A 24,861-nucleotide genomic window follows, 5' to 3' on the forward strand; every position below is an offset into this window, starting at 1 on the left:
TGCTTCTACATTCAGTTTATACATAGCTGTATACAATATACAGAAACCTTTATATACAGATATATTTATAGAATAAGCTATATTAATTTGTCTCTCATTTTTACAGCAATATTAGTTTGGATCTTTCATACATTAAGTACAAAAAAAGTCACGGGAGACTGGCACATAGAGAGTGCATGAAGGTCTGTGGGACCCGGCTGCTCACTACCGATTGCATATGGAGTCGCCCAGGCCCCTGGGAGGACAGGCCAGCGCACGCTGGAGAGCTTGTGCTGCAGGTCTGGGGGATGGAGTGGGGTCGGTCTGAGCTGAGTTGATCTGGGTTGGACTGGGCTGAGGGGGGTGGCTCAGACCCCCCAAGTGTGGTGTGGGACAGAGGGGAGCTGTGCAGCAGACCCATCCTGCAGGAGCTGATGGGGGGCAGGTCGGGGCGGGTTACCCCTGGGTGTCCAGGGCTGAGTCCAAGCCTGCCCCAGCCCCAAGCCTGAAACACCGTGTGGCTGCAGCCTTGGGGCTGGGGGTTCTGTCCCTGATGGCTCAGTCCTGGGCATAGGTGGGCAGGGCACACCCACCTTACAGATCCCAGGACCCACCCTGGCAGAGGAAGAATTAAAAGGCCAGACTTCAAGTGTCTCCCTGTGACTGGCCGGGGTGCTTGTTGGAAATTTCCTCTGATGTAAGATTTTGTCTGGTTTTTTAAACTCTAAGGGCCACTGATGTCGTCTTGCTTCTGTGCTCAGTTGAGGCTGTGCCTCGGCATAGGCAGATGTCCTGCAGTCTAGTAAGGATGGGAGTCCCAGAGGATGAAGGGAGGCCCAGCTCCCAAGTCTCTGTCCCCTCTGTCAGGTGGGGAGGTGTTCCCAGGGCAGCCATCCAGGCCAGTCCCGTTTGGGGCAGGGTCGGGCCCAGATACCAGTGATAAGGGGATGGGGGTCTTGATCAGGGAGAGCCACTCAGGAGGTAGTGGGCGGGGCTGGAGTGGGAGGGACCATCCTCCAAAGAGACAAGGCACAAGCAGGCAGTTAGCCGTGCAGTCAGAGCCTTGGCACATACCAGTTTTCCAAACCAGGGGTCAGAGCAGCAAGCGCAAGGGGAACAGATGGTGTCTGAAGCAGAGTTTGTCCTGAGGGCCCACTGCACAGGCCCCACGGCGCTTGCTGACTGTTTTCTGGGCAGGCTGGGAGAGGGAGCAGGCAGGGCAGGCAGGGCGGGTGGCCCCCAGCACCCTTTCCTCAGGTACGGTGCACACTCATGCACATGCACACACACGCCCAACACTAGCATGCACAACCTCTCCCCGCATCTCTGGAGAAAGGTTGGGTCACTACCTCCCCAGCTATTTCCCAAACCCAGCAGGGAAGGAGCCTCAGGTTACCCCAGAACAGCCCCCAATTTCCTGGCCCTCCTGCCCACTCCCCTGGAGAGTGGGCAGAGGGTCTCCAGCCAAATCCCACAATACCCCACTCTTGGCCCCACCTTCCTGCCATCGGGTCATTAGGAAAGGGAGGAAGGCCTGGTTCCCAGGAGGGAGCCTAGGCTAGGGAGAAGGGAAGGATGAGGGGGCAGTGGGATGTTGGTATCAGATTCCAGGGCCCAGAGCTGCCTAGGCATGGCAGGAGTGACACAAAGTAGTCAGGTGGGGCTCCCACAGGAGAGAGGCTTAGGTGCCTTCCTCCCTGCCAGGGCTCTGACTCTGCAGCCGGGGTAGTTAGAGAAGTGCCCATCACCCTTCCAGTGCCCAGGATCCCTGGGGGCAGGTGAAGTCAGGAAGCCAGGAAGCAGCAGGCAGGTGGGGCAGGCCTGGGAGCCAGGGCCCATCAATACAGGGGTTAGCACAAGAGCCACCAAACAGAGGAAGGGCGGTCCTGACCCCACTTTCCCCCAAACCCCTTGGCTGCCTTGGGCCTCATTCAGAGGGGGGCTACTGAACATGTGATTGGGCAGGACTGGGGACTTGCAAGTCCAGGACATATCCTGAGCCAAGCCCAGCAGCTTCTGTAAACATATACAGCACTGCAGGCCACCATGGTGGTGGGAGGGCCACCCCAGGGGGCTGGCCAGCAGGCACCAGATCTGGGGGGTGGCCAGGGCAGATGCCAGCCTGGACCACAAATGAGATATGTGGGAAGAGGGCTATTCTCCATCTCGGCCCCGGGAGAGCAGCAGGAGGCAGTGATGGGGAGCCAGCTTGCCCACTGCCTATCAGGAACAAGGGGTGCCAGGATGCCCCCATGGAGGGCAGTCAGGCGGAGAGGACTGAATGTGGTCTGCTTGAAGCCCCCAGGCTCCTCCCTGCTCCAAGCCCTTCCCATCTCTCCCCATCTGGGGGGCCAGATCCCAGCTGCCCTGGCTCTGGGGGTCCAAAGCTGAGGTAGGGATACGGACCCCCAGCTCAGCAGCAGTGCCTCATGCCTGAGGCTAAACTGGCCCCTAGGGCCTCTCCTCAAAGCTGCCTCACGGGAGGCAGCCACTAGGTGCCCACAGGGCCACCTGCTCTGGTCTGGCGCCGCTGGCAGTGCTGCCGGGGTGCTAGCGTGCTGAGATGACCAGCTCATCCTGCTTGGCAGGGCTGGCCCCATGGCCGGTGGGGGTAGAAGTCCGGACCTTGTCTGCTGCCAGGCACTCCTGGCTGCTGAGGCCCGTGGGCGTCAGGTCCATGAGCTCACCCGAGGAACTGAGTGGGAAGGAGGGAGACAGTGAGATGCCCGAGGAGGGGTCAGCTGAACCAGCAAAGAGCCGTGGGGGTTTGGGCACCAGGTTGGGCTCGAACTGGGCACGCAGCAGTATCTCTTGCTGGCTGGGAGACTTGGGGCCCTCAGCATAGTCGCTGGTGGGGCTCTCAGGCACCACCATGCAGTAGAGGTCCTGGAAGGAGCTGCTCTTACTGTCCAGGTTGAAGAGGCTGTCGATGAACTCTGCAAATTCTAGCACCTGAGGGCTTGGTGAGTCCCCCAGGCGCCCATTGTGCAGTGCTAGCTCCCCACAGGGGGCCACCCCACCACCCCCACCACCCACCTCTTCTTCCTCCTCATTGGCTGCACTGGGGGGCCGCTCAGGAGTGATGCCCCCGCTGCCCAGGGCTGCCTCCAGGGGCTGCGTGTCCTGTGAGTGCTTGGACAGGCTATCAGCTGCCAGCAGCTCAGTGCGTGAACTCAGGGATGGGTTTTCCTCAGGGATGGCAGGGTCGATGTAGAAGAGGTGGCCCTCATCGCGTTCCAGCACGGCGTGAAGGCTGGGTGAGCCACGGATGCTGCGGAAGCCTGAGGAGCGGCGTGAGTCAAAACTGTACAAGGACTCAGTGTCCGACAGGCTCTCCATGGTGGCCAGTGGTGCCCGCCGTGCCTGCAGCTCTGCCGCCAGCCGCTCCTGGGTGGACAGCAGCAACAGCTCTACAGGGTCCTGGCGGGCTGCTGCTGCAGCAGCCACTGGGGACAGCAGCCGCCCCTCAGAGAAGCCCTCCAGGCTCATCTCAGACTGAGATTTGCTCCTGCAAAGGGAAAGCAGGACAGGGGCTGTGAGACTTGGAAGGGACAGAGACCAGTCTCCCAGTTCCCTGGCTGGAAAGAACTTGGTAGGCCCAAAGGGGGAGAGTTAGTTCAGCAACTGCTGAATGGCTTGGGACAGGAAATGCTTATTTTTATTTATTAGTTTTTTGTTTTGCAGTTTTGGGCTAGTGCTGGGTTTGAACCCACCACCTCTGGCACATGGGGCCCGCACCCCACTCCTTTGAGCCACAGGCACCGCCCTGAAAATGCTTATTTTTAAAACAACAAATGACAAGAACCCAAGACAGAAGACAAAAGAGCTGATACTTGGAGCACTAGGGCCCCAGGAATGCTTCTGGGGTCCCCTGCACTGGCCCTGTTGCTATACTAATGGGAGACTGAAACCTTGAAAGACTGGCTGCCCTAGGTCACTCATGAGCCCAAGGTGGGATGGGAGAGACAGAGGAAGGGAGAGAAGAGAAGGATGGAGAGAAGATGGGAGGAGGCAAGGGAGAGAGTCCTGCCCAGAGCTGACCCCTAGGACCAGCCCCCTTGTGCCTCTCCCAGGGCTCCTGACACTTCCTCCCTCATTGTGGGGTTCCTCCCTCCTCTCCCATAGGTTTTAGCCCCTCACTGGCAGACCAGCCTGCAGGGAGTGAGTGAAGGCTTGGGAGTGGCTGCCCACAGCAGTTACAGTGACAATGGACACCAGCTCCTTCATCTGGTCATACAGCTGCCACAGGACTTGCACAAATGGCAAGGAGAGATGTCCACTGTCCCTACTAAGAGCCAGGAAGCCCAGATCACCCTTCTCAGCAGCTACTTGGTCAGATGCATGACCAAGGGCATCGATCCTCCCCTGGAAGAACCACTGCTTAAAAGTCTGATACTGGGCCCTGTGGCTCAAAGGAGTAGGGCGCCGGCCCCATATGCCGGAGGTGGTGGGTTCAAACCCAGCCCTGGCCAAAAACTGCAAAAAGGAAAAAATAAATAAATAAAAAATAATTGAGAAAAAAGAGTCTGATACCCCCAAAGATTGTGTATGAGATGAAGAGTGCCTGTAGCTTGCGTGTGTGCCCCTGTGAGTGTGTGCAGACCTTTGTTGCATAGGTGGAGACAATCAGCTCATTGCAATCTCCAACTCCTGGGCTCAAGCAATTCTTCTCAGCCTCTCAAGTAACTGAGACTACAGGCACATGCCATCACACCCGGCTAAGTTTTTATTTTATTTATCTATTTATAGACAGGGTCTTGCTCTGTTGCTTTGGGCAGAGTCCTGTGGTTTCATAGCTCACAGCAACCTCAGACTCTTGGGCTTGAGTAGTCCTCTTGCTTCAGCCTCCTGAGCAGCTGGGACTACAAGCACCTGCAACCACTAAGCCTGACTAGTTTTTCTATTTTTAGTAGAAAAACTCACTCTTACTCTCCCCTCACTCTTACTCAGGTTGGTCTCAAACTCTTGAACTCAAGCAATCCACCTGCCTCAGCCTCCCAGAGGGCTAGGATCACAGGCATGAGCCACCACGCCTGGCCCTGGCTAATTTAAAAAAAAAAAAATTTGTGGAGGTGGGGTTTTTCTACACTGCCCAGGCTGGTCTCAAAGTCCTGGTCTCAAGTGACCCTCACATGAACCACAGAGCCTGGCTGCACCTCTGTTTGTGTGTGTGCATGTGTAAACCAGATATCTGTGTCTATTGGCCAGCCCACGTGTGCCTGTGTGCCTGGGTCTGGGCAGAGGCACATTCTTGCATTTACTTTCATGTCTGCCTGTCTTGTGCATCCTCATATGTATGTGTCTCCACCTCTGTTTTGGTGTGTGTCCTACACACGTGCATGTTTGCATGAGGTTATATGTGTATTTACAATTGATAATTTGTTTGCATATGTACTACATTGAATGCTAACACGTGTGTGTGTCAATACACAAGTGTCCATCTCTTCAGGTCTAAGTGGGCATGAGTCTTTGTGGCCCAAGGTCTGTGGGTCTGTGTGTGCCTAGATTCCCCCTATCCCATATGGGCTTCAGGGATGGCAGACTGGGGGACAATAAGAGCAGTGCGAGAGGGCTCCAGAGCAGTAGGGCAAGCTCAACCCTCTCAGGTAGAGCTTGGTGAGCATACGTGTACCCTGTACTCTGAAACCATGCACTGGGTGGGGTGGGGGAGGTCAGGACTCACCTGACGCTGCTGTTGCGGTGGTCTGCAGTTGACAAGTCCATGGCGAGTCCAGCAGGCATGGGTGGCCCTGTGGGGAGTGGCTGCTGCTGGAAGATGAGTTCAGGAGTCAAGTCCACCTCCGTGGGGCTCACCATGATCTTGGCAGCAGAAAGCAGAGCTGTCTTCCCCTTGTTGTAGTTCTCTAGTACCTGTGGACAGGATGTGGGATACTGGTGGTAGTGGAGGGGCGGCAGACCCAGCTCTGGGGCCAGAGCAGGGCAGGGCCCCAGGCCCAAGCCTCTCTGCACACAGAGTCTCACAGGATCCACTGGGTCCTGTTCTCCTTCTCCTGAGGTCCCTTCTCCTTGAGAAATCCTGGGTCTTGCCCCACAGACTGGCAAGGTTGGTGCGCACCTGCCCTGTGTCCAGCCTTTCATTAGTTGGTGGGGTGGGAGTGGCTGAGGCTGTCGCTGCTTGCCCAAGCATCTGTTAAGTGCTGGATGGCCTTCAGGACCTCTAACCTTAGCCTGCCTCATGGACAGGCCCATGAAAGTATCCTAAATGCTTCTCACCATGGGGCAATGAAAGAGCCAGGAGTATGGAGTCTTTTTCGGAGCCACCAGAGCCTCGCCAGGGAACCTGGCTCAGCCACCTACCTTCTCTGAGTCTTAGTACCCTTGTCTGTGAAATGAGAACCATGATCCAGCATTGTGGGTACTGATGAGAGACCAACATCTCTGTTCCCTGATGCTGTCCTCCCAGGAGCACCCGGGGCTCACCTTGTTGAGGCCCTCCATGACTACATAGGGCAAGTGCTCGTGCAGCATGGCTGGTGAGATGATCACCTCATTGAAGGCCTTATTGTCGCCCCAGATGGCAAAGTAGGTGGGCTCCTCCTGCTCACAGCAACTGAAAGGGACACAGTGGAACAGAGGGAAATTGAGGGGTGAGAGTGGCAGCCTGGCCCTCGACCCCTGGGCTCTGCTCTTTGCCCACACATTAGCAAGGCTGGGGTAGATTTAGAAGCTCTCTGCCCAGGGCTATGTTCTTGGGTCTGGCTGCTTGCCCTGGCCTGTGCTCAGCCTAGGAAAAGCTGACCTCACACCTCAGCCACAGCCCCTGTGTAGCCTTCTCACCTGCTCCACCTGCTGCAGGGCCCAGTTCACCAGCTTTGTGGCATGCCCCACTGGGAAGGAGGAACCTGGGCCTCACCCTCTGAAAAAGCAGGATGCAGGAGAAGTCTACGTCCTCACCCACTCATGTTCTCTCCCCTGCCCCGGCCACCCATCCTTGCTCACAGCTATGTACCAACCAATCCTATTAGTGACAGGAAGTAACAACGTGGGGGGTGAGTAGGCCAGGGCCTTAGGTGTGAGCCCACCAGGGCACCACCAAGAAAGGGCTAACACTGAGGGCAAAGCTGGGACCATCAAGAAAAGAGCTTAGAGTCCTGCTTGGGGAAGGCCTCTTCTTCCATTTCTAACGCAAGGCTGGGGAAATTCATCTATGGGGCCCCTGGGCCATTGTCTGCCAGCCTTGCCCCCCAGCCTTGAGGAGTGACTGAGCCAAGGCTGGCCCTCCCCCTGCCACCTACAGCAGACCCAGGACGCAGGGCACCACCTACCAACACTGCTCCGCGGGGTGGTTGTGGACCACGTGGATGATGCGGCCAGGCGGGTAAAGCGGGGTACTGGCCGAAAGGGCAATGGTCAGGTCACTGGGGTGGGTCCAGAGCCGCGTGCTGGCCAGAGTGGTCACCTCTACCTCTTCAGGCAGCTCTGACTTGGGGATGCATTTGGTGGCCCCCACGATGATTCGCCACTGTGTGGGGCAATGGGGAAATATCAACAGAGCTGAGCAGCACTGGCTAGGGGGTAGAAGCAGGGGTGCTGAGAAGGAGGTGAGAAGTGGGGGGTTGGTGATGGGCAGGAGATGTACGGTGGCCAGACGGCCAATAAGATGCCAAGGACAGGTGACAAGGAATTGCTGAATTTCAGGGCTGGCAAGAGGCTGGAAGCCCAGCCAACCCCTCATCTAGTGGATGGGGAAACAGGCCCAGTGAGGGGCAGAGGCTTGCTCTAGGTCACTCCACAAGTCAGAGGCAGAAAAGACCCCAAAGTTCAGTCCAGCTGTACCTGCCAGGTCTGACCCAACAAATGCCTAGGACTAGGTCTGGAAGAAGTAGGTTCACCTCCCCAGAACCAGGCTCCTCCTGCAGACATGGTCCCACAAAGCTTTGCTGCCCTGTCTGCTGCTTGGTACCTGGCCCAAGGCCCTGCCTGCCACAGAGTCACGGGAACCAAAGCTAGGAACAGCCTAGACTGGGCTGACCAAATGGGGGTGAGGGCCTAGCTGGGGCAGGGGCTTGGGTAAAGGAGGTGACCTACTGGTCTGCGCCTGCCACCTCCTGTACCTGGCTTGCTTCAGGGTGCCTGGCCTGGCCTGCTGAAGGCTAGCTTGGCACGGGAAGAACCTGCCAGTGTCCTCTAAAGCCATGGTATGGATTAGAAAGGGCCGACCCCTTTCTTGGCCACAGTAGAAAATCAGAACAAACTGTACCCAAATCCTCTCCACAAGTCATTTCCAGCCTTCCCTGAGCCTGGGGGATCTCGCTAGGCCTCCACAGAGGACTTCTCTTCACCCATTCATAGCACTAAGCCTCAGAGATTGCTTTTTCTTTGACTTTGGACAGTTCTAGGTGACTTGAGTCCCTGGGTCTCAGTTCTGATTCCATTATAACTTGTTGTGTAAGCAAAAGCAAATCCCTCCCCCTCTGGCCTTCAGTTTCCCCATCTGTACAGTGATAAGATGGATGGTAGAGCCTGGAGATGCTGAGGATCTGACAGCCTGAAGTTAGATGACACCAGCCACACTCAGCCCTGGCTACACTGTGGCCTCTTGTGCTTTATCCTAAGGGATCAGTAGGGGACAAGGACAAGGCTGCCAAGGATAGGGTGCCAGGGCGAGAGCTTACTTTGGGCTTGGTACTTCGCTGCAACACATCCAGGAGTTGTCTGCGGAAGCCTTCCAGCTGGGAGAGGCCAATCCTGGGGAGGGAAGAACATGGGCCCAATGAGGGGCTGGGAGGGCACAGGGTGAGTGGAGCAGGGGCAGGCACATACCAGCCAGAGCAAGAAGGCCGTCAGCTGGGATCATGGGAGTAGAGGGATCAAAGAGAGCAGAGCAGGGCAAGGGGCTTGCCTTTACCTTGGCCACTGATGGTGGGGAGACACAGGGACTGGGACTGAGAGTGGGGTGAGGCACAGAGCAGGGAGGACCATGGGCAGGGGTGACTCACCTGGGGACGAGGTCTTTACCCAGGACCACAGCAGTCACAAATTCCTTGGAATACTCCATGGCATCCTCACTGCGAGGGAAGCGGAGTGGAAGCTGAAGCTGAGCTGCCCCAGCTCCTCTCTAGCTCCAGACTCGTGGTCTTCTGGGGAGCTGCAGGTGCTAGGCTGGGCTGCCTGCTTCCCGCTCTGCCTTCCCTGCTGCTAAGGCTTTTTTGGGGTAGAGTCCGCATGACATTTTACTGACCCCAACCTCCTCCATGACCCACCCACCAGGCCGTTCCCAGGGCTCCCTGTGACTGGAAGCCAAACGCCCAGTTCAGTCCTCAGCCCCCATCAGTCCTACCTACCCCGGCCAACTTGGAGGCCCCAAACCACTCACCTCAGCAGGCCCCCTGGAGGGGAGTAGGCAAAACACTTGAGAGTTGGGTACTGTGGGCGCAGGAGGAAAGAGAGGATGGCAGCAGTGCCTGCTCCCAGGGAATGGCCCACCACAATCAGACCATAGTGTTTGGTCCCACGGCCCTGGGAACAGAGAAAAGGCTGAGAGCCCTGGCCCACTGCCTGCCAAGTGGGCTGTCTTAGCCAATACCAGGGACACTAATGAGTCCTCCCAGACTCCTGGGATCCTGTCTGTGATGCATGGATACTGGGGCAGAGGGAGAGCCAAGCTAGGTCCCCACAGAGCGGCTGCTTACAGAAACTATTCTAACACACCCCCACTTATCCTGTAAGACTCTGCTCAGAGATTACCTCCTTGGAAGCCTTCCTGATGTTCCAGGGTGGCTCCCTCCCTGCTAGGCATTGCTTCTGCGCCTGGGATAGACCTTTCAATCAATCACCATGGTGGCTACACTCTGTTATAATCATTTGGTTACCGGTCCCCATTCCCTTCTACCCTAGTTACTGGATTGGAGTCCCCTGAGGCCAGGGACTGCTCTGTTTTGGAAAGGGTAGATGCTGAGCCCTGGGTGCTGCCAGCACTGGGAGTGGCCAGTGGGCAGGACTAAGATCACCCCCAGCAAAGCAGCACTCCTTCTATCTGCTCTGTGATTATTTTGTCATTCTGCTGCATGAAATTTCTTTCTGAGAAGTGGCTCTGCAGCCATAAGGCTTAGAAGCCACTCAGCCCATATCATCTTTGTGCTTCCAGTGTCTGCACAAAGCAGGTACCCAGGAGGAGCTGACACAAAAGAGGAGGGGGTTGGCAGGACCAAGTGAGGAAGGGATAGGAGCCAGTGTCAGATGGAGTGTAAGGGCCAGGCCTATAGGGGAAATGGGGAGCCCTCATTACTTGTCCCCTCTCCTTTGCTGCCTTGCCAGAGGGAGAGTGGGGCTTGGTGGCTTGAAAAATGCCTCACCAGGTCTCGCCCGAAAGCCTGAGACAGGACCATCTCCTGCTCCAGCTTCTTCTTGATGTACTCAGCTGAGAGGACCATTCCCTGGGTGAGGAGGAATAGCAGGGGGTGTTAAAGGGAGACCAAACCACAGTGGCTACAGCTCACTAAACCCATCCCACCCATTTTCCTCTTTGGTTTTCATAACAGCCCAGCTGTGGGGGCTGATGGACACCGATCACATCATTTCCACCTCACAGATGACAAAACTGAGGATCAGACAGTTGTTGTGTATGACAGAAACTGCCCATCTGGGTTGGGTAGGGCTATGGGGGGTCTCAGTGGGTGAGCTACAGTGGACCTTCCAGATGAGATCACATCTCTCTGACCAGTCTCTTCCAGTAAGCCCGTGAGCAGTAAGCAGCATTTGCATGCTGGCAGAGGAGAAAATGAGGCCCCAGGGTGGGTACCTTGTGGCCCAGCCAGGTGCCGTGGTGCCCCTCCACAGGTAGGCGCTCAGCATCGCCTGTCAGGTCGGTCAGGGCATCCTGGGGATGAGAGAGCAGACGGGTGAGGGGGTGCTGAGGACAGAAGAAAAAGGCAGGTACCCCTAGGAGCTGGAAGCCGCAGGCAGCATACCTTGGGGGACAAGGTCCCCCGAATACTGATCACAACCTTCTTCTTGTCATGGTCCACAGCCACGTAGAAGGGTGTTTCATAGACCTAGAAGGTGGGCAGCTTGTCAGCCTGAGTGGCCTCTGGATGGGGCCAGACTCAGGGAAAGTGACCTTAGAGTCTCTCTTTGCCAAGAAATCTGGGGGTTCCCAGGGACACTGTATTTCCTGCCTGACCCAGCTCCTTGCTGACTCGAGTGGCCCTGAGTGCTGCCATTCTGCCTGCTGGGTCCAGATAGGCAGTGGTCCCTCCCCAAAGCTTCACTGCCCCTGACCTCATTCCCTTTCCTCAAAGTGTTGGGTGTGGGGTTGGTGTCCATTTTCCCTCCCTACCCAGAGGTGATTCAGGCCAGGGTCCAGGGAGAAGAGGCCCACCTCTGTTCTGCCTAGCTAGAGAAGGCCTAGAAGGATGGCCGCAACACTCTAGGCCTTCAGCTGCCTGCTGCTGGCGATACCAGGTCCCAACCCTCCCCTACACTTACTGCGTCATGGCAGGAGGTGTAGACAATGTCCACTGCAGTCATGTTCTCATCCAGGAAGTGGCGCCGGATGGCAATGGCATTACAGCCACAGCAGTTGTCTTCCTCAATAGTGACTCCAGGGGCAAACCGGGGTCTTGCAGGGCACAGGCAGCACCTGGGGTGGGGTGGCAGAGAGGTCAGGGCCAGGAAACCCCTGACAGCAATCTTTTCTTGTCATCCTTCCTAAAACCAAGTGCAGTTGAGCCTTCAGCTCCATCCCTTCTCTAAAATCATCTTCAAAATGCCCTTTGCTAAGTCCTGAGTGACCTCCACATTGCCAAATCCATTGGCCATTCCCAGCCCTCCTCTTACTTGAGATCTTGGCAGCAAGTGACCCAGAGGCCTGTCTCTCTGCCACTTGGCTAGAGGCCCCCTCCTCTCTGGGATCTCTCCTCCAGAATGGGCCTCCTCATGGCACCTGACACTGAGAGCCTAGGGTCCGGCCTTCCTAGTCCTTCCAGCTGGGCTCGCTCCTGTACACCTTGGGCTTTAGGTGCAGCCTTATGCTCATGTGCCTGAGAATCCACCTAGAACTGCTCTGCCCTCAAGGAGCCACCACACAACCACCTATGCAACATCTCCCCTTAGATCTCCAGCAACTTCCAAGACCCAAACTCTGTCTCTGGCTGCCCAACCCTGTCCTCCCAGGGCCCCACCAGGTATTCTATCCTCCTGCCACAGTCACGCAACTTGCTCAGGACACCTGCTCAGCTTCACCTTCAGACTCGGGACCAGACCCTGACTGCTCCCTCAACTCCACCCCCTCCTCCATATCCAACTGAGAGCAGTGCAATGGCCATGATCAGCCACCCTGTCAACTTGGCAGCAGAGTGACCCTTTTAAGAGAAGTCAGGCCATGCCATGTTCCACTTAAGACCCTACAGTGATGCCCTGCCTACCCCCGCTAGCCTGGTTTCTCACCTCCTTGCCCCTGTTCAGACACCTGGACACAGTCCTGCCTCAGCACCTTTGCATCTGCAGCACCCTCTGCCCCAAATGCCTTTCTTTCCTCACGTCCTCAGGCCTCTGTTCAAATGTTACAGTACAAGGAAGGCTTTCCTGGCCACCTCAGTCTAGCATAGCCAGGCTACCCTTGCACTGGGCATTCCCCATCCCGACTGGGTACCTTTATGTCTATCCACAGCACCTATCTGCTCCCACATACTACATATCCCCTTGTCTATGTGTTGTTTGCCTCCTTGCTGGGCAGTGGGCTCCATGGGGCAGGTTCACAGCTATGTCCCCAGAGCCAAAAATAGCACTAGGCACATGGTAGACCCCATAAAAGAGCGAGCCTCTGGGCTGGTCACCCAGCTAGCTGCAGCTGCTCTGCAAGCCACCAGAGGGAGCCAACACCCAACAGACCAAGCATGGAAGCCTGGAGCATGTGACCAGGTCCGCCAGCTGACTGGGGTAACAGCTGAGATTTTATTAAGAATCCTGGATTTCAGTGATACTCAGAGGTTCATCCCCACTTAGAAGAGCTGCACCTGCAGGCCTTTACACCCTTTCCTCTCTAAGAAAGCCACAGGGCCTGAGGGTGGGAGATGGCCCCAGCACATGCTGGGACAGCCTGGCCTCCCTGTGGCAGGCCTTGGTCTGGGGCCTGTACTCCTATGGAACCTGTCCCTCTCCAACCTCAACCACACATGAGGCTTTAACAGCACGGCCTTCAGATATTCTAATGTGTCCCCTCCCGAATGAGAAACTGAATTCTTAGCCTCAGTCTCCCATCTGTGGGAATGAGTACCGACAGCTATTTCATGAAGCTGGTGTGAGGTCAAAGGCCTAAGATGTACAAGTGGTGCTTACCAAGTGGTGGCTCACCCTCTCCAGAGAGAGGGCTTCCTCTAAGCCAGGAATCTGAGGGCAAGCAGGGGCATCTTCTGGGGGCAGTGACCCACCTTGAGGAGGCTATAGGGCCTGAGTGCTAGCCTGGCCCCTCACAGGGCTTCTCTTGCCCAGGGGAGAGAGACCTACCACGGATCCAGGGCAGGGCTGGAGCTAAGCGAGGTCTCCCAAGGGCAGCCAGGCCAAGGGCAGGATGGAAGAACCACTGCCAGGTGAAAGGCCTGGCCCCAAGGCCCAGGCAGCCCTTCCTCTGACTGGCCCAGGAGCAGCCTGGGGTGTAGAGAAGAGCACTGGGCTCTGGCTTTTGCCCTGAGGTCCTGGTCCGTGGGCCTGTGCTGCTGCAGGTAAGCCTTTTCTCTTCTCCCAAAGCACCTGATACTTCCAGGCAGGAGCCTGGCTGGGCTCTCATGGGGTCTGAGGACCGTCTGCACTCACAACTCTCTCTCTCTATAGCACTAAAGAACCTGATGCAGACATCAATATCCCTCCTGTCAGCAGAGCACCAGAAGAGCCCACCCTTTCAGTGACTCTCTAGATTCTGAAATATCCTATGGGCAAGCTAGACAGATACCACCAGTCACAAATGAGGAAACTGAGGCTCCAAGAGATACCCTCACACTATAAGTGAGTAATGGAACAGGGCCCACTAGGGCCCAGGTCTTAGGACTCCTGGCCTGGTGCTCATTGTGAGACATTTTCAGCCATAGTTGAGACTCCTTGGATACAGGGAAGAATGGCAGCCATGTGCAGCTGGCAAAGGTGGGAAGGGACATGAGGTGCCCTAGTCCTCTCTGATCAGCCACTAGAGCAGTGGTTCTCAACTTTCCTAATGCCACAATATATTTTCATTGTTACAAAGGGGTCACGACCGACAGGTTGAGAACTGCTGCACTAGAGGATGATGAGAATAAGGTCCTGACAACCACCCAGCTTTCTGAGGAAAGTGAGGGCACCACAGAGCAGGTGTGTCTGCTGTGGCCCCTCAGGGAAGAGGTGTCAAGGACAGAAGTTGCTCGCCTGCATGCCAGCCTTTCCAGAACAGGAGCCCAGGGAGCTGTCCTCCTTTTGCCTGGCACAAGCTGAGGACAGGCACCAAGGATGAGGAGGTTCTCCCTGGAGCAGGTGCCCTTTTCTGGCCCACTTAGGAAAACAGAGTCCACCCACCTACAGCTGGTAGGTTAAGGATGGAGCCAGGCTGCAGGACAGACCTGGGCTGAGGCCCTTCCCAGCTTGCTGTGAAAGCTCAGAGCCTTTAAAGGGCATTCTTGGTGCCTTTTCAGAGACCTCTATGCTTTGGGCCTCCCTGCCAGAAAGGCAAAACAGGAGAGGAGCTGAGAAAAAGGAAAATGTGGGCAGAACAGAATGGTTGAGGGGGCAGAGAGAGAGAACCAGAAGGGGAAGAGAACCAGTGGTGTGGACATTATGGAATATCTCCTTTTGTCCTCTCCAAAAAAATTCCATGGGGATCAACACTCCCATTTCACAGATAAAGAAACTGAGGCTCAGCGAGGTAGACCAACTTGCCTAAGCCTGCAAGTGACAAGTCTGATTCAAACCCAGACTGTGTGATTCCAAAGTCCACAATGGCATTGCCCAGGGATAATGCAGACCTAGAAAGGGCCCAGAGAAGGTCAGGAAGAGAACTCAAGCCAAAGGGTGGGGAGGAGCAGGGCAGTAGGCAGAGTCCTGTTTAGGGGAAGCCCCCACGGGCATCCAGCTTCATTTTCTCAGCCTCTCCTTGCACACAGGCTGGGAAGGGAGGCATTTTGGTGCTGGGACAAGCAGGGTACTCACGAGCAGGACCGAGCCAGCTGGCAGAGGCCACAGGCGGGCTTCCGCATCAGGTACATGGGCCACCCGTAGGCAGCCAGGGCAAAGAGCATATAGTAGCAGACCTCTTTGTAGCGGAGCATCTCTTGCTGGAAGAGAGGAGGTGGAGGGTGGTTACCTCCCACCCTCCCTGCCTGTAAGCCCCAAGGCCCTGCAGATCCACCCCCTAGAGGGAGGGGCTGCTGATGTCCTCCTGAGGTGTGGGGCCCCAGCCTTGGAGGATGGACTGTTCCTCCAGACGGTAATTGCATTTCCCTAATTATCTCCATGCAACCAGGGCAAGAATCCTCCTGAGACCTGTCCTGTTGCTCCAATCTCAGAATTAATGGTTTAGGGACAGAAAATCACTTGGAGTGTTGGATCGATTTCCTCGCCTGTTTTCCAGAGAAGGGAAGAGAGTGAGGGGCATGAGTAGCAATCACCCCACCTCAGCAATCAGGCCCTGAGAAAGGACTGTGCTATTGGGAAAAGTTAACCCTGAGAGGCCGCAGGCCCTCCAGCTGGGGGTGTCCAGGCCTTGGGCAGCAAAGCAGGCTGCTCTGGGCAAGGAGATCAAAACTTTTAGGTTCTCAGTTCTTTGTCTACAAGTAGAAGGAGACTCCAACTTGACTTATGGTGTCACACAGACTTCCAAGGCTCTCGGGAGGGGCAGTGTCTGGGGGAGATTGGGATCTCTCTAGAAAAAGGACCAGTTTGGAACCCAAGGTGGTCATCAGCTGTAGGCTGTAGGGAAGACAAGGCAGTGGTGTCCCAGCCAAGCTCTGAGTGCCCTAGGCACCAGGGAGACTCAAACACTTAGAGGGAATTAGTCACCTTGTAAAAGTTAAGGATGGTGATTAGTCACCTTGTGAAGTGAAATAGGTAGTGCCTTAATCAGGGCCCAGAGGGGCAGAAACGTCCCTGGCCAGCTCTGTCTGCTCTTCAGGAATGAGAGTGAGGGGTAATTATCCTCTCCAAGTTGGGAACTCCCTGCAGGCTGGCAGGGAAGGGCAGGGAAGGGAAGGGCAGGGCAGGGCAGGTGCTGGCAGCCTCTGCCAGGTGGCAGGTGTGGACCCCAGCACCCCAAGCCCCACAGCTGCCTGCCTTGGCCAGCTCCCCACCATGAGAAGTGGTAAGAACAGCCAGGCAGACCCTGCTAAATGGAGACAGCGGGCTTGGGGCACCTGCTATCTTTCAAAAGGACACAAATGCCCGCTTTGGCGAATATGGGCAGGCAACGAGAATGAGGCTTTTCTAAGGGTCTGGGATTTCTTTTTTTTTTTTTTTTTTTTTTGAGACAGAGCCTCCAGCTGTCCCCCTGGGCAGAGTGCCGTGGCATTACAGCTCACAGCAACCTCCAACTCCTGGGCTCAAGCGAGTCTCCTGCCTCCGCCTCCCAAGTAGCTGGGACCACAGGCGCCCGCCACAACACCTGGTTATTTTTTGGTTGCAGCCATCATTGTTGTTTGGTGGGTCCAGGCTGGGGATTCGAACCCACCACCTTAGGTGTACGTGGCTGGCGCCTTAGCCGGTTGAGCTATAGGCGCCGAGCCAGGGTCTGGGATTTCTAAGGGGCAACTAAATACTTCTAGTAGCATCCTGACCAATACTGTGCTAGGACCTGAACCTGGGAGGGCTCATCTCTTCCCAGCACAGCTCTGTATGCAAGGCATGCCTGGGGTCATTTCACAGATACAAGGACAGGCTCAGAAGAGGTGAGGGACTTGCTCAAGGCCACAGAGGCAGGTGGTAAATTAGATACACACCCAAATTGGTTTGCTTCCCAAGGCAATGCCAGCTTCTTCCCGCTGCCAACTGTGGTTTTCTTGGGACCAGCCTCAACTTTCCCAGTTTCTACAAAGGGTACTTGAGGAAAGATTCTCCTACTAAAAAAGCTTGGGCACCAAAGTGCTATGTCTCAAGGCCTTTTGTAACAGCAGCGGCAGCTCACCCTTGTGAAGTACTTTGTAACCTCAAAAGGCCAGGACCAAACCTGTCTGAGCTTGGCTAAAAGGAAGCAGGGGATTTGTCTGTAGAACCAGCATGATGTGGGGGTGCTTGTGGGGGCATCATCTGAGCAGGGCAGCTCTCTGATGAGCCAATAGGGGGACTGGTCAGGAGACATGCGATTAGCACTGCAAGGGATCTGATTAGGTCATTCTGGCAGAGAGGGGAGGGACAAAGCATGGGGTGGGATGGGAGGTGATTTCTGACTCACCGAGTTCTTGAGGTCGAGATACTTGGTGTTTCTGGTCACTGGCATCCCAGACAGGAAGGCCAAGATGTCATTGTTTGCCTGTAAGAGCAGGCAGGTGAAAAGGGCACCTGCTGCCCCAGGCCAACTTCATGGCTAAGAAAGGGGGTCCAGAACTCGGGTTCTGTCTGCTTCCCAAAGGCCTGAGAAGCCCATAGAGCATGTGGCTTCTCATTCTTCCAAGATGTAGTCAGCTTCTGAAGTTTCCCCATATTTCCAGTTGCTCCCTTTCTACCCAAAGCATCACACCTCTGGGGATGTTCCCAGGCCTCACCAGGGGGGAAGACATTTGCTCTGAGATGCTGAGAGACCCTAAGTCGGATGGATGTGTTGGCAAGGATGTGGGGGTGGAGTGGCAAATACAGATGCCTAAAGTATGGAGCAGGCATCATTCACTAGGCCCCTGCAATTAGAAGTCTTTTGGGGGTTGGCCCCAGAAGCAGCTGCACATGGGAAAGGAAGACCACTGAAGCAATATTCATGCAAAAGTTAGCAGAAGGACAAGCGGGACAAGGGAGAGGCAAGCAGCAGGTGACCTCCAGGGCCCAGGAGGATATGTGATCTCTGGGAGAGGGTATTTGATCTCTGGGAGCCCATGGGAAGGGGCCTGGGAGGGCAGTGTGGGGAGGGGCCACAACCCTTACCTCGTCCAGCACAGCATTACGCTTGGCCCGCTGCCGCTGCCGGAGCAGCACCAGGCCAGCAATGATGTCAGATGGCACGATGTCGAGGTCCCGGAAAAACTCAGCAAAGAGGTAGGCAATTTCTGAGTAGGCATCCTGTATGGTTCAGGAAAGGCCAGAGGCGGTAGCAGGGGAGCAGGAGAGAGGACAAGAGACCAGGAATAAATCCCCCAGGCTGGGAGATGTCTGATCTGGGCTCCCTGGGCAGGCTTGCCCCCTGGCACCTCCACATTACCAGCTAGATGTGACCCTAAGCAGCCCCGTGCAGCTGTGACACTGACAGCCCTATCTGGGGAAAATCTATGGCCTTCACAGACCTGGTAGTAACTGTCAGGGATAACAGTGACCCTTCTTCCTCTACCTCCTGGCCCTCTGCTCTCCTGGGTTCCCTGTAGCAGTCACTGTCCACCAAGTATAGGTGTCATCTGGAGCCATTTCTTTTGCCCTTTTCCCTGGATTCTGGGAATCAGGCCTGGATGGCCCAGGGTTATTTCCTGCTATAGCTTTTCTCCTGAACACAGAAACCAAACTAAGCCCCTGGCTGTTTCTGTCCCACCAGCTATGACCATGGAAGGTCACCACCCCAGTCTTGGGTCCCCTCCCCCAGCTGCCCATGGGCCACTGGCTCAGTGACCCCTACAGTATGCCTGAGAAACAGTGTTACTACCATGCCAGTGGCCCCTCTGGCTTCCCTCTAGGCTCCTGAGGGAAGCCCTTGTCTGGGCCTGGGGAGGAGGAAAGGTAGAGCGAGGCAAGGCCCCAGCTGGTGTGCTCTTGAGTATTCTATGCCTCGTAGCACGCTGGAGCCTAGAGCATCTTCCCTAATCTGTCAGGAGAGATAGAGGTGGGAACAAACCCAGGGCAACTAATTCTGTCTCACCAGGTTGCACCCTTGAGTGTCTGGCACTTGCAGGAGAATAAATCAAGGGCCGCAAACTCAAATGCCTAGTGAGGCCAAACAGAGCTAGCTACTACTCAGCTCCAGCTGACTGGCCCTGGGAGAGGGCCAGCATTGCCAAATTTAAAAATACAGATATTTATGTAAACACCCTGATTTTTAAATGTTGGCATCCAATTCACATTTTTAAGCAACATAGCACAGGCTGATCAAAATGTGCTTTAGACTGGACCTCGCCCCTGGCCTGTCAGTGTCTAAGGGACCCTTGCTCTGGGGCTCCCCTGGGATGTGCTCCCTTTTTCCTTTTTCACCAGGGTCAGATGTGCCTGGGAGGGGTGGGTGAGCCCTCCACAGGGGCAGACCCAGCCTCCATCTGCCTTCTGCATGGCTGGTCTGTGGCCCTTCACACCTCCCCAGAAAGAGACCTGTGGGGATGCTCCCCACCCTCCAGGGGACCTTGGGGCTTTCTTACACTTGATTACTCACTCTACGGCTCACCAGGGGCGGCTGGTGGGGAGGAGCCACTCGAGGCTTCCTGGTGGCTTCCGTGGAGGCACTGTGCTGTCTGCCTCAGGGAGGAGTGGTCTCCTGACCTCACTGGCTCTGCTACTAACTAGCTGTGGGACGCTGAGCAAGTCAGTCCACCTCTCTGGGCCTCAGCTGCCTGATCTGCAAAACGAGGGGTGGGACTGGATGATCTCTAAGGTCCCTGCCCCACTACAGGGCACCCCTCAAGGAGCCCAGGGCCCAGCCTCCGCCCAGGTGCCGCCCCCAGCTGACCCTGCCTTCCTTCTAAAGAGACTTGGCATTACCAGGCCTGGCTCCTCTGGTTACCCGTCAGAGCCCCCAGGTGCAGCCTGGGCCATGTAGATGATCTACAGCTTCTCCAGATGTTCCTGATGGATCTGCTGCTGGTGACGTGCCACTTTTCTCTGCCTTCGGGTTGCCCTGACTTTTGAGTATTTCTTCTCCTAAACTAGGCTGTAAGTTCCAAGGGGGACAGTACAAAGTCTTCATATCTCTCTGCTCCCTTGACAAAGCAAGTGGACAAAGCAGTGTCTTGCTTGTTAGAGGGAGTTTGTCAGTGAGTAATAGCCCCTCACGGTGAGCAGACTTTCACCTTGTACACGCTGGGGACATCGCTCTTTTCCACCAGCCCTGGCCTTCCTGGCTTTGCCAAAGGAGCAAAAGGCCCCCATGTCACCTGACCGCATGATGTAAGCCCAAGGGAAGTGACTTTTCAGTACTTACTGACTGGGAGTCTTTTGTCCGAGTGCAGCAGAGGAATACTTTGAGCCGGCGTGACCAGCTGGTGGCCTGACCCTCCTCTAAGCGGTGCCTACAAAGGCAGAGAGTTGGCATGCGTGAGGCCAGGGGGATACAGCAAGAGAGCTGGGCCCAGAGGTTATAGAAACATGGAGGCCTGTTTCCAGGACCCTACCAAAGGGCTCATCAGCAGGTGGTCTGGGGGAGAACAAGGCTCAGGCCTGGCCAAAGCTAGGTGGCCAGTGACCTGGCTATCAGTCAGTAGGGGCACTCCCTGGCAGGCTCTGCTAACCTAGATGGTATGTGCTGCTAACCAAGGGTTGGAGGGATGTTCCATGGCTTTTGGAAGACTGAGCATGCCCTAGGGCTTCAGGGTCGGAGCCCAAAGTGGAGGCTACTCTGCAGCCCAAGTGTCCAAAGGCTCAAACCAAAAGCCCTGAGAGATATCAGCAGAGTGCTGGGCCTCTCCATAATCTCATTCTTCAGACAGACATGCTTCTCCTCAGAAAGGATACCAGATACTCACAAACTCTGGAAATTTGCAGGCTGAATGAGCCTCTGTGTTTCCTAATTCCTTGGATCTGCCAGCCAAGTAGGGAGGGTTCCCACTCCTCACTGGCATGGTTACCCCATCCATTCCCCGCCCCAGATGGGTCTGGTTGCTCAGAAGGGGACTCAGGGTAACCAGGAGTCTGTACCTAAAGACAGAACCAATTATCCACAGAGGGTCTCCTATGTTGGGTGTCCAGAAGCCAGTGTATTTGGGCATAAAGATAAGAGATCCAACATTAAAAACATGGACTTCCAAACCCAGCAAGAGGAGAAGCTTGATTTTGTGCTATATGCTGGCCCCTTAAAAGCCTGGTGCTGGGTCAGGAGGGGAAGGCAAAAGTGGCCCTCAAATATGTTCAAGGCACTTAACATCCTACAGGAGTCACTAGCAATACAAATCCTTGAGCCTCTTGGCTCCTCTCTGTGGCCAAGGAACACTTCCTGCTCCCAAACCCTGGTTGTACTAGGTGGCTGGGCACAGGGAACAGGAGACCCACAGGGCCTTCTAGGGCTATAGGAGAGGCTCAGGAAAGGGTACAAGGGAAGTGCTGCTTTAGGGATCTGCCACCTCTTAGGGACTTGGGGAGCCTTGCATCGTAAACCAACGTCCCACCTTCCAAGGGCTTGATGCACCGACAGGGTGCTGACCAAGCTGGAATCTAAGAGAATTACATTTCTTTTTTGGCTGGGGCTGAGTTTAAACCCACCACCTCTGGCATATGGAGCTGGCGCCCTACCCTTTTGAGCCACAGGCACCACCTGAGAATTACATTTTCTAAAGTTCTCTAACCTAATGAAGATCAAAGAGAATTTCCCACTGGGCCTCTGGCCTGATGAAAGTGCTGACTCTATACTTTGCTGCAGTACCATTTATAAACACCAGGGGGTGGATGATTTCAGGAATGTGAGTGAGAAGGTGACAGGTTTGGTCTAGTGCATCAATAAGGCTTCCAAGACCAAGACAGGAAGCCACATACCACATCTGGACAGAAAGTGCCTGGCCCTTGCAGCCCTTTGCCTCACATCTCACTAAAATGAAAGGAGGGCAGACATTTCTGCTGCAAAAATCCAAGATCAAGGCTTCCAGGGAGCAGTGCTGGGAATAACCAGCCTCAGATTTCACTGGAAGGAGAAAGGGCCAAGGACTTAAATGGTGCCCTGACTTTCAGAAACCAGAATAACCTAACAGTATGGTACAGCAGGGTCCCCACACTAGGAAGTTGCTAGATTGAAAATGTCTTTGAAAAAACTATTTGTGAGTTTTAGAGCAGAAGGAGAGCAAGAGAAGAACATTCTGAGGAGTGGTTAGATGTGAGCAACCCCACAGCCTCAGCTGCCCTCCCAAGCCCCACAGAAGAGCTGGAGAAACCACAGCAGGCTGAGGGCCTGGGAACTCCAAGGCCTCTTATCCTCCTTCATAGGACCCCCAAACTGCAGGAAAGCTGTCTAATCAAAATGACAGCAATCACCAGCCCCACTCCAAAGTCACTGGCTACCCTGGCCACAAAGACAATCACCACTGTCAAGAAGGAAAGATTTATTTTTTCTAGGACTCAAGGAGCCCTGAAATCAGATTGGGTGGGGTACATGTGCCCAGAGTGAACAAGTGGGATGAGTGGTGGTGGCAGCCAGCTGAGCTGAGAGGAAAAATGGGCTCCAGGGCCTTGGCTCCCAGACCTGACATTTTGGGCTGGGAGGTGGCCAGACCAGGCATGGGTGTGGCTCTAGCTGCAGTGCTGGGCTGATGTGGAAGGTCTGAGGGGAGCTGAGCATAGAGGTGCAGGAGGGTGGGATAGGGAGAATTCTGCTTGACAGTAGGGCCTAAGCAGACTGCCAGTTCTGCACTCCTACCAATGTGATCTAAAGCAAGTGACCTGGCTTCTCTGAGACTTGGATTCCTCATCTGCAGAATGGGTCTCACAACTGCACTGGGGTTGGCAAAAGAATTAAACGGGAGACTCATCCTGTAAAGGACTCAGCAGCAACTCAATTAACAGGATGGGACCTGGAAACCTCCTCCCTTTTATTTTCAATAAACAGGAAATAAGGCTGAAAGGGCTGCTCACATCTAACCCTGCCTGAGTGCTCACCCTCATTTTCACTGCCATGGTATTTTCCTCCTTCTTTAAAACACCATGCAAAATACACTTCCTCCAGGAAGGCTTCCTTGATTAACCTCTTACAATCCTTGAATCCTAAAGGCAGCCTGGCCACCTAGTGGTTTCCCAGCCTCACCATTTACTAGCGCTGTCACTTCAGGCAAGTCTTATAATCTCTCTGTACCTTGGTTTCTCCATCTGTCTTATGGGGAAGATAACAGCTACCTCATAGCATTGTTATAACTTCCTATGTGCAATACTTGACTGGGTTTATAAATGTCTTCTACTGTTTTTTGTTGTTTTTTGAGATAGAGTCTCAAACTGTTGCCCTGGATAGAGTGCTATGTCATCACCGCTCACAGCAACCTCAAACTCCTGGGCTTAAGTGATTCTCTTGCCTCAGCCTCCCAAGTAGCTGGGACTATAGGCCCCCACCACAACACCTGGCTATTTTTTGGTTGTAGTTGTCATTGTTGTTTGGCGGGTCCAGGCTGAATTCAAACCCGCCAGCTCTGTATGTGGCTGGTGCCCTAGCCGCTTGAGCTACAGGTGCCAAGCCAATGTCTTCTACTGTTATTATCATTGTCATTATTAGTGCTGGTGGTGATAACAATGATGACAACAGCTACTATCTACTGAGCACCTGTCAAATGTGAGCACTGAGTTACTTTGCACATTTTATCTCATCTAAACCTCACAACAATATCACAAGGCAGGAACTGCTGTTATGCTCACTTTATAGACAGGGATGCTGAGGCTGGGAGAGGTTAAGTGTTTGACTAAAGCCCCAGGTTCGCATGAGGCTGACATGCAGTCTGGAAGCTCTGAGGAAGCCTCCTGGATAGCAGAGAGCTCACCTCTGACTATAGGTCAGCAAAGCCCTCCAGGGACAGCCCACCCACCCAGCTGACTGACCGCAGGTTATAGGTCCGCAGGTTGCGTTGCCTCCTCTTGGTAGCTCTCAGCTTGACGAAAGTGCGGCCCGTGGGGTCGAAGACGCAGAGGACAGTGATGCAGACGCTGAGGATGACTACCCAGTTGCAGACAACCATCCCTGGAGGGTGGCAGTGGGAAGCAAGGGGACACCTCACTTGCTTACTAGTTGGGGACTCCCGAGCTTACTAGCTCTGACGAAAGAGATTCTCTCTACCCTCAACTGCTTCTGGGGCCCAAGAGCAAGGCTCAGAAGCCCCTGTTCCCAGGCTCTGGTCGCATATGTGACGATCCACTTGCTGAGCAGTGACCCCAAGGCCCACCCTTGGCACAGAGGAGATAGCTCTGGGGGGTCCCAAGGAGGATTTAAGGAGCCTCAACTGATGCCCTGAGCAGCTCTGGACCTGCTGTTACTCCCCAGACCAGAGTCGCTAAGGGTGGATGGCAGCCCACAAGGATGAAGAAAGCAGCCTTGCCTAGCTAACCCGCTGGGTGCCAACACAGAACCCACTGCCCTCTGGTGAAGTCCAGTATTCCTCCCCTCTAAACTGATTCCAACCACTCCACCCTCAGGGCTGGCTGAGGCTCCAGCAAGCCTTGCCCAGACGTACCGAGGGTGACATTCTTGGCAGTGAGGTCGTTGCAGGAGGTGTAGTACTGGGTGAGCCAGACGATGCCCACAATGGCGTAGATGAACTCAATCACCAGGATGGCTATGAGGAGAGCAGGCCTGGCTGAAAGATGGCCGCTGCCTGCCCATGAGGGAAGGGCCCAGGAGCCTCAGGCTGGATCCCCCTGCTGCAGGGGGCATTCAGAGGGACTACAGGGAGGCTACAGAGCCTCCAGACAGTTTAGCAAGCCTGCCGCTCCATTGCCTCTTGGGCCCCAAGGCTGTCCCATCACCATTCTGCCCTGCTGGCCCTGCCCGGTCTCGTGCAATATGCCCACCACCTGCCCTCGCTCATGTGCCCTCAGGGCCCTGGTGCCTCCCTGAGAAGGTAGCTGGATGGGCAGGTGAAGAGGCATTTCCTCATTCTTTCAGAGTTTCAC

At 55.1% G+C, this 24,861-nt stretch overlaps 1 protein-coding gene across 1 annotated transcript in view; it reads right to left on the reverse strand.

Annotated features, from left to right (window-relative positions):
• Nucleotides 1–24,861, reverse strand: part of DAGLA (diacylglycerol lipase alpha) — a 64,838-nt gene continuing 39,977 nt past the window's right edge. The window contains exons 4-20 of the mRNA XM_003798743.2: nt 24,423–24,524; nt 23,794–23,932; nt 20,213–20,300; nt 18,025–18,159; nt 17,345–17,422; nt 15,112–15,236; nt 11,428–11,581; nt 10,911–10,994; nt 10,742–10,819; nt 10,296–10,376; nt 9,317–9,459; nt 8,940–9,008; nt 8,616–8,688; nt 7,266–7,462; nt 6,421–6,550; nt 5,663–5,850; nt 1–3,487 (exon numbers count right to left, since the gene is read on the reverse strand). Of these exons, the coding sequence (XP_003798791.1) occupies nt 2,530–3,487; nt 5,663–5,850; nt 6,421–6,550; nt 7,266–7,462; nt 8,616–8,688; nt 8,940–9,008; nt 9,317–9,459; nt 10,296–10,376; nt 10,742–10,819; nt 10,911–10,994; nt 11,428–11,581; nt 15,112–15,236; nt 17,345–17,422; nt 18,025–18,159; nt 20,213–20,300; nt 23,794–23,932; nt 24,423–24,524 (2,822 nt within the window). The 3' untranslated portion in view covers nt 1–2,529. The remainder of the gene's footprint in view (nt 3,488–5,662; nt 5,851–6,420; nt 6,551–7,265; nt 7,463–8,615; nt 8,689–8,939; nt 9,009–9,316; nt 9,460–10,295; nt 10,377–10,741; nt 10,820–10,910; nt 10,995–11,427; nt 11,582–15,111; nt 15,237–17,344; nt 17,423–18,024; nt 18,160–20,212; nt 20,301–23,793; nt 23,933–24,422; nt 24,525–24,861) is intronic.

Source organism: Otolemur garnettii, unplaced genomic scaffold, assembly GCF_000181295.1.
Source record: "Otolemur garnettii isolate 467f Iridium unplaced genomic scaffold, OtoGar3 scaffold00140, whole genome shotgun sequence".
Lineage (NCBI taxonomy): Eukaryota > Metazoa > Chordata > Mammalia > Primates > Galagidae > Otolemur > Otolemur garnettii.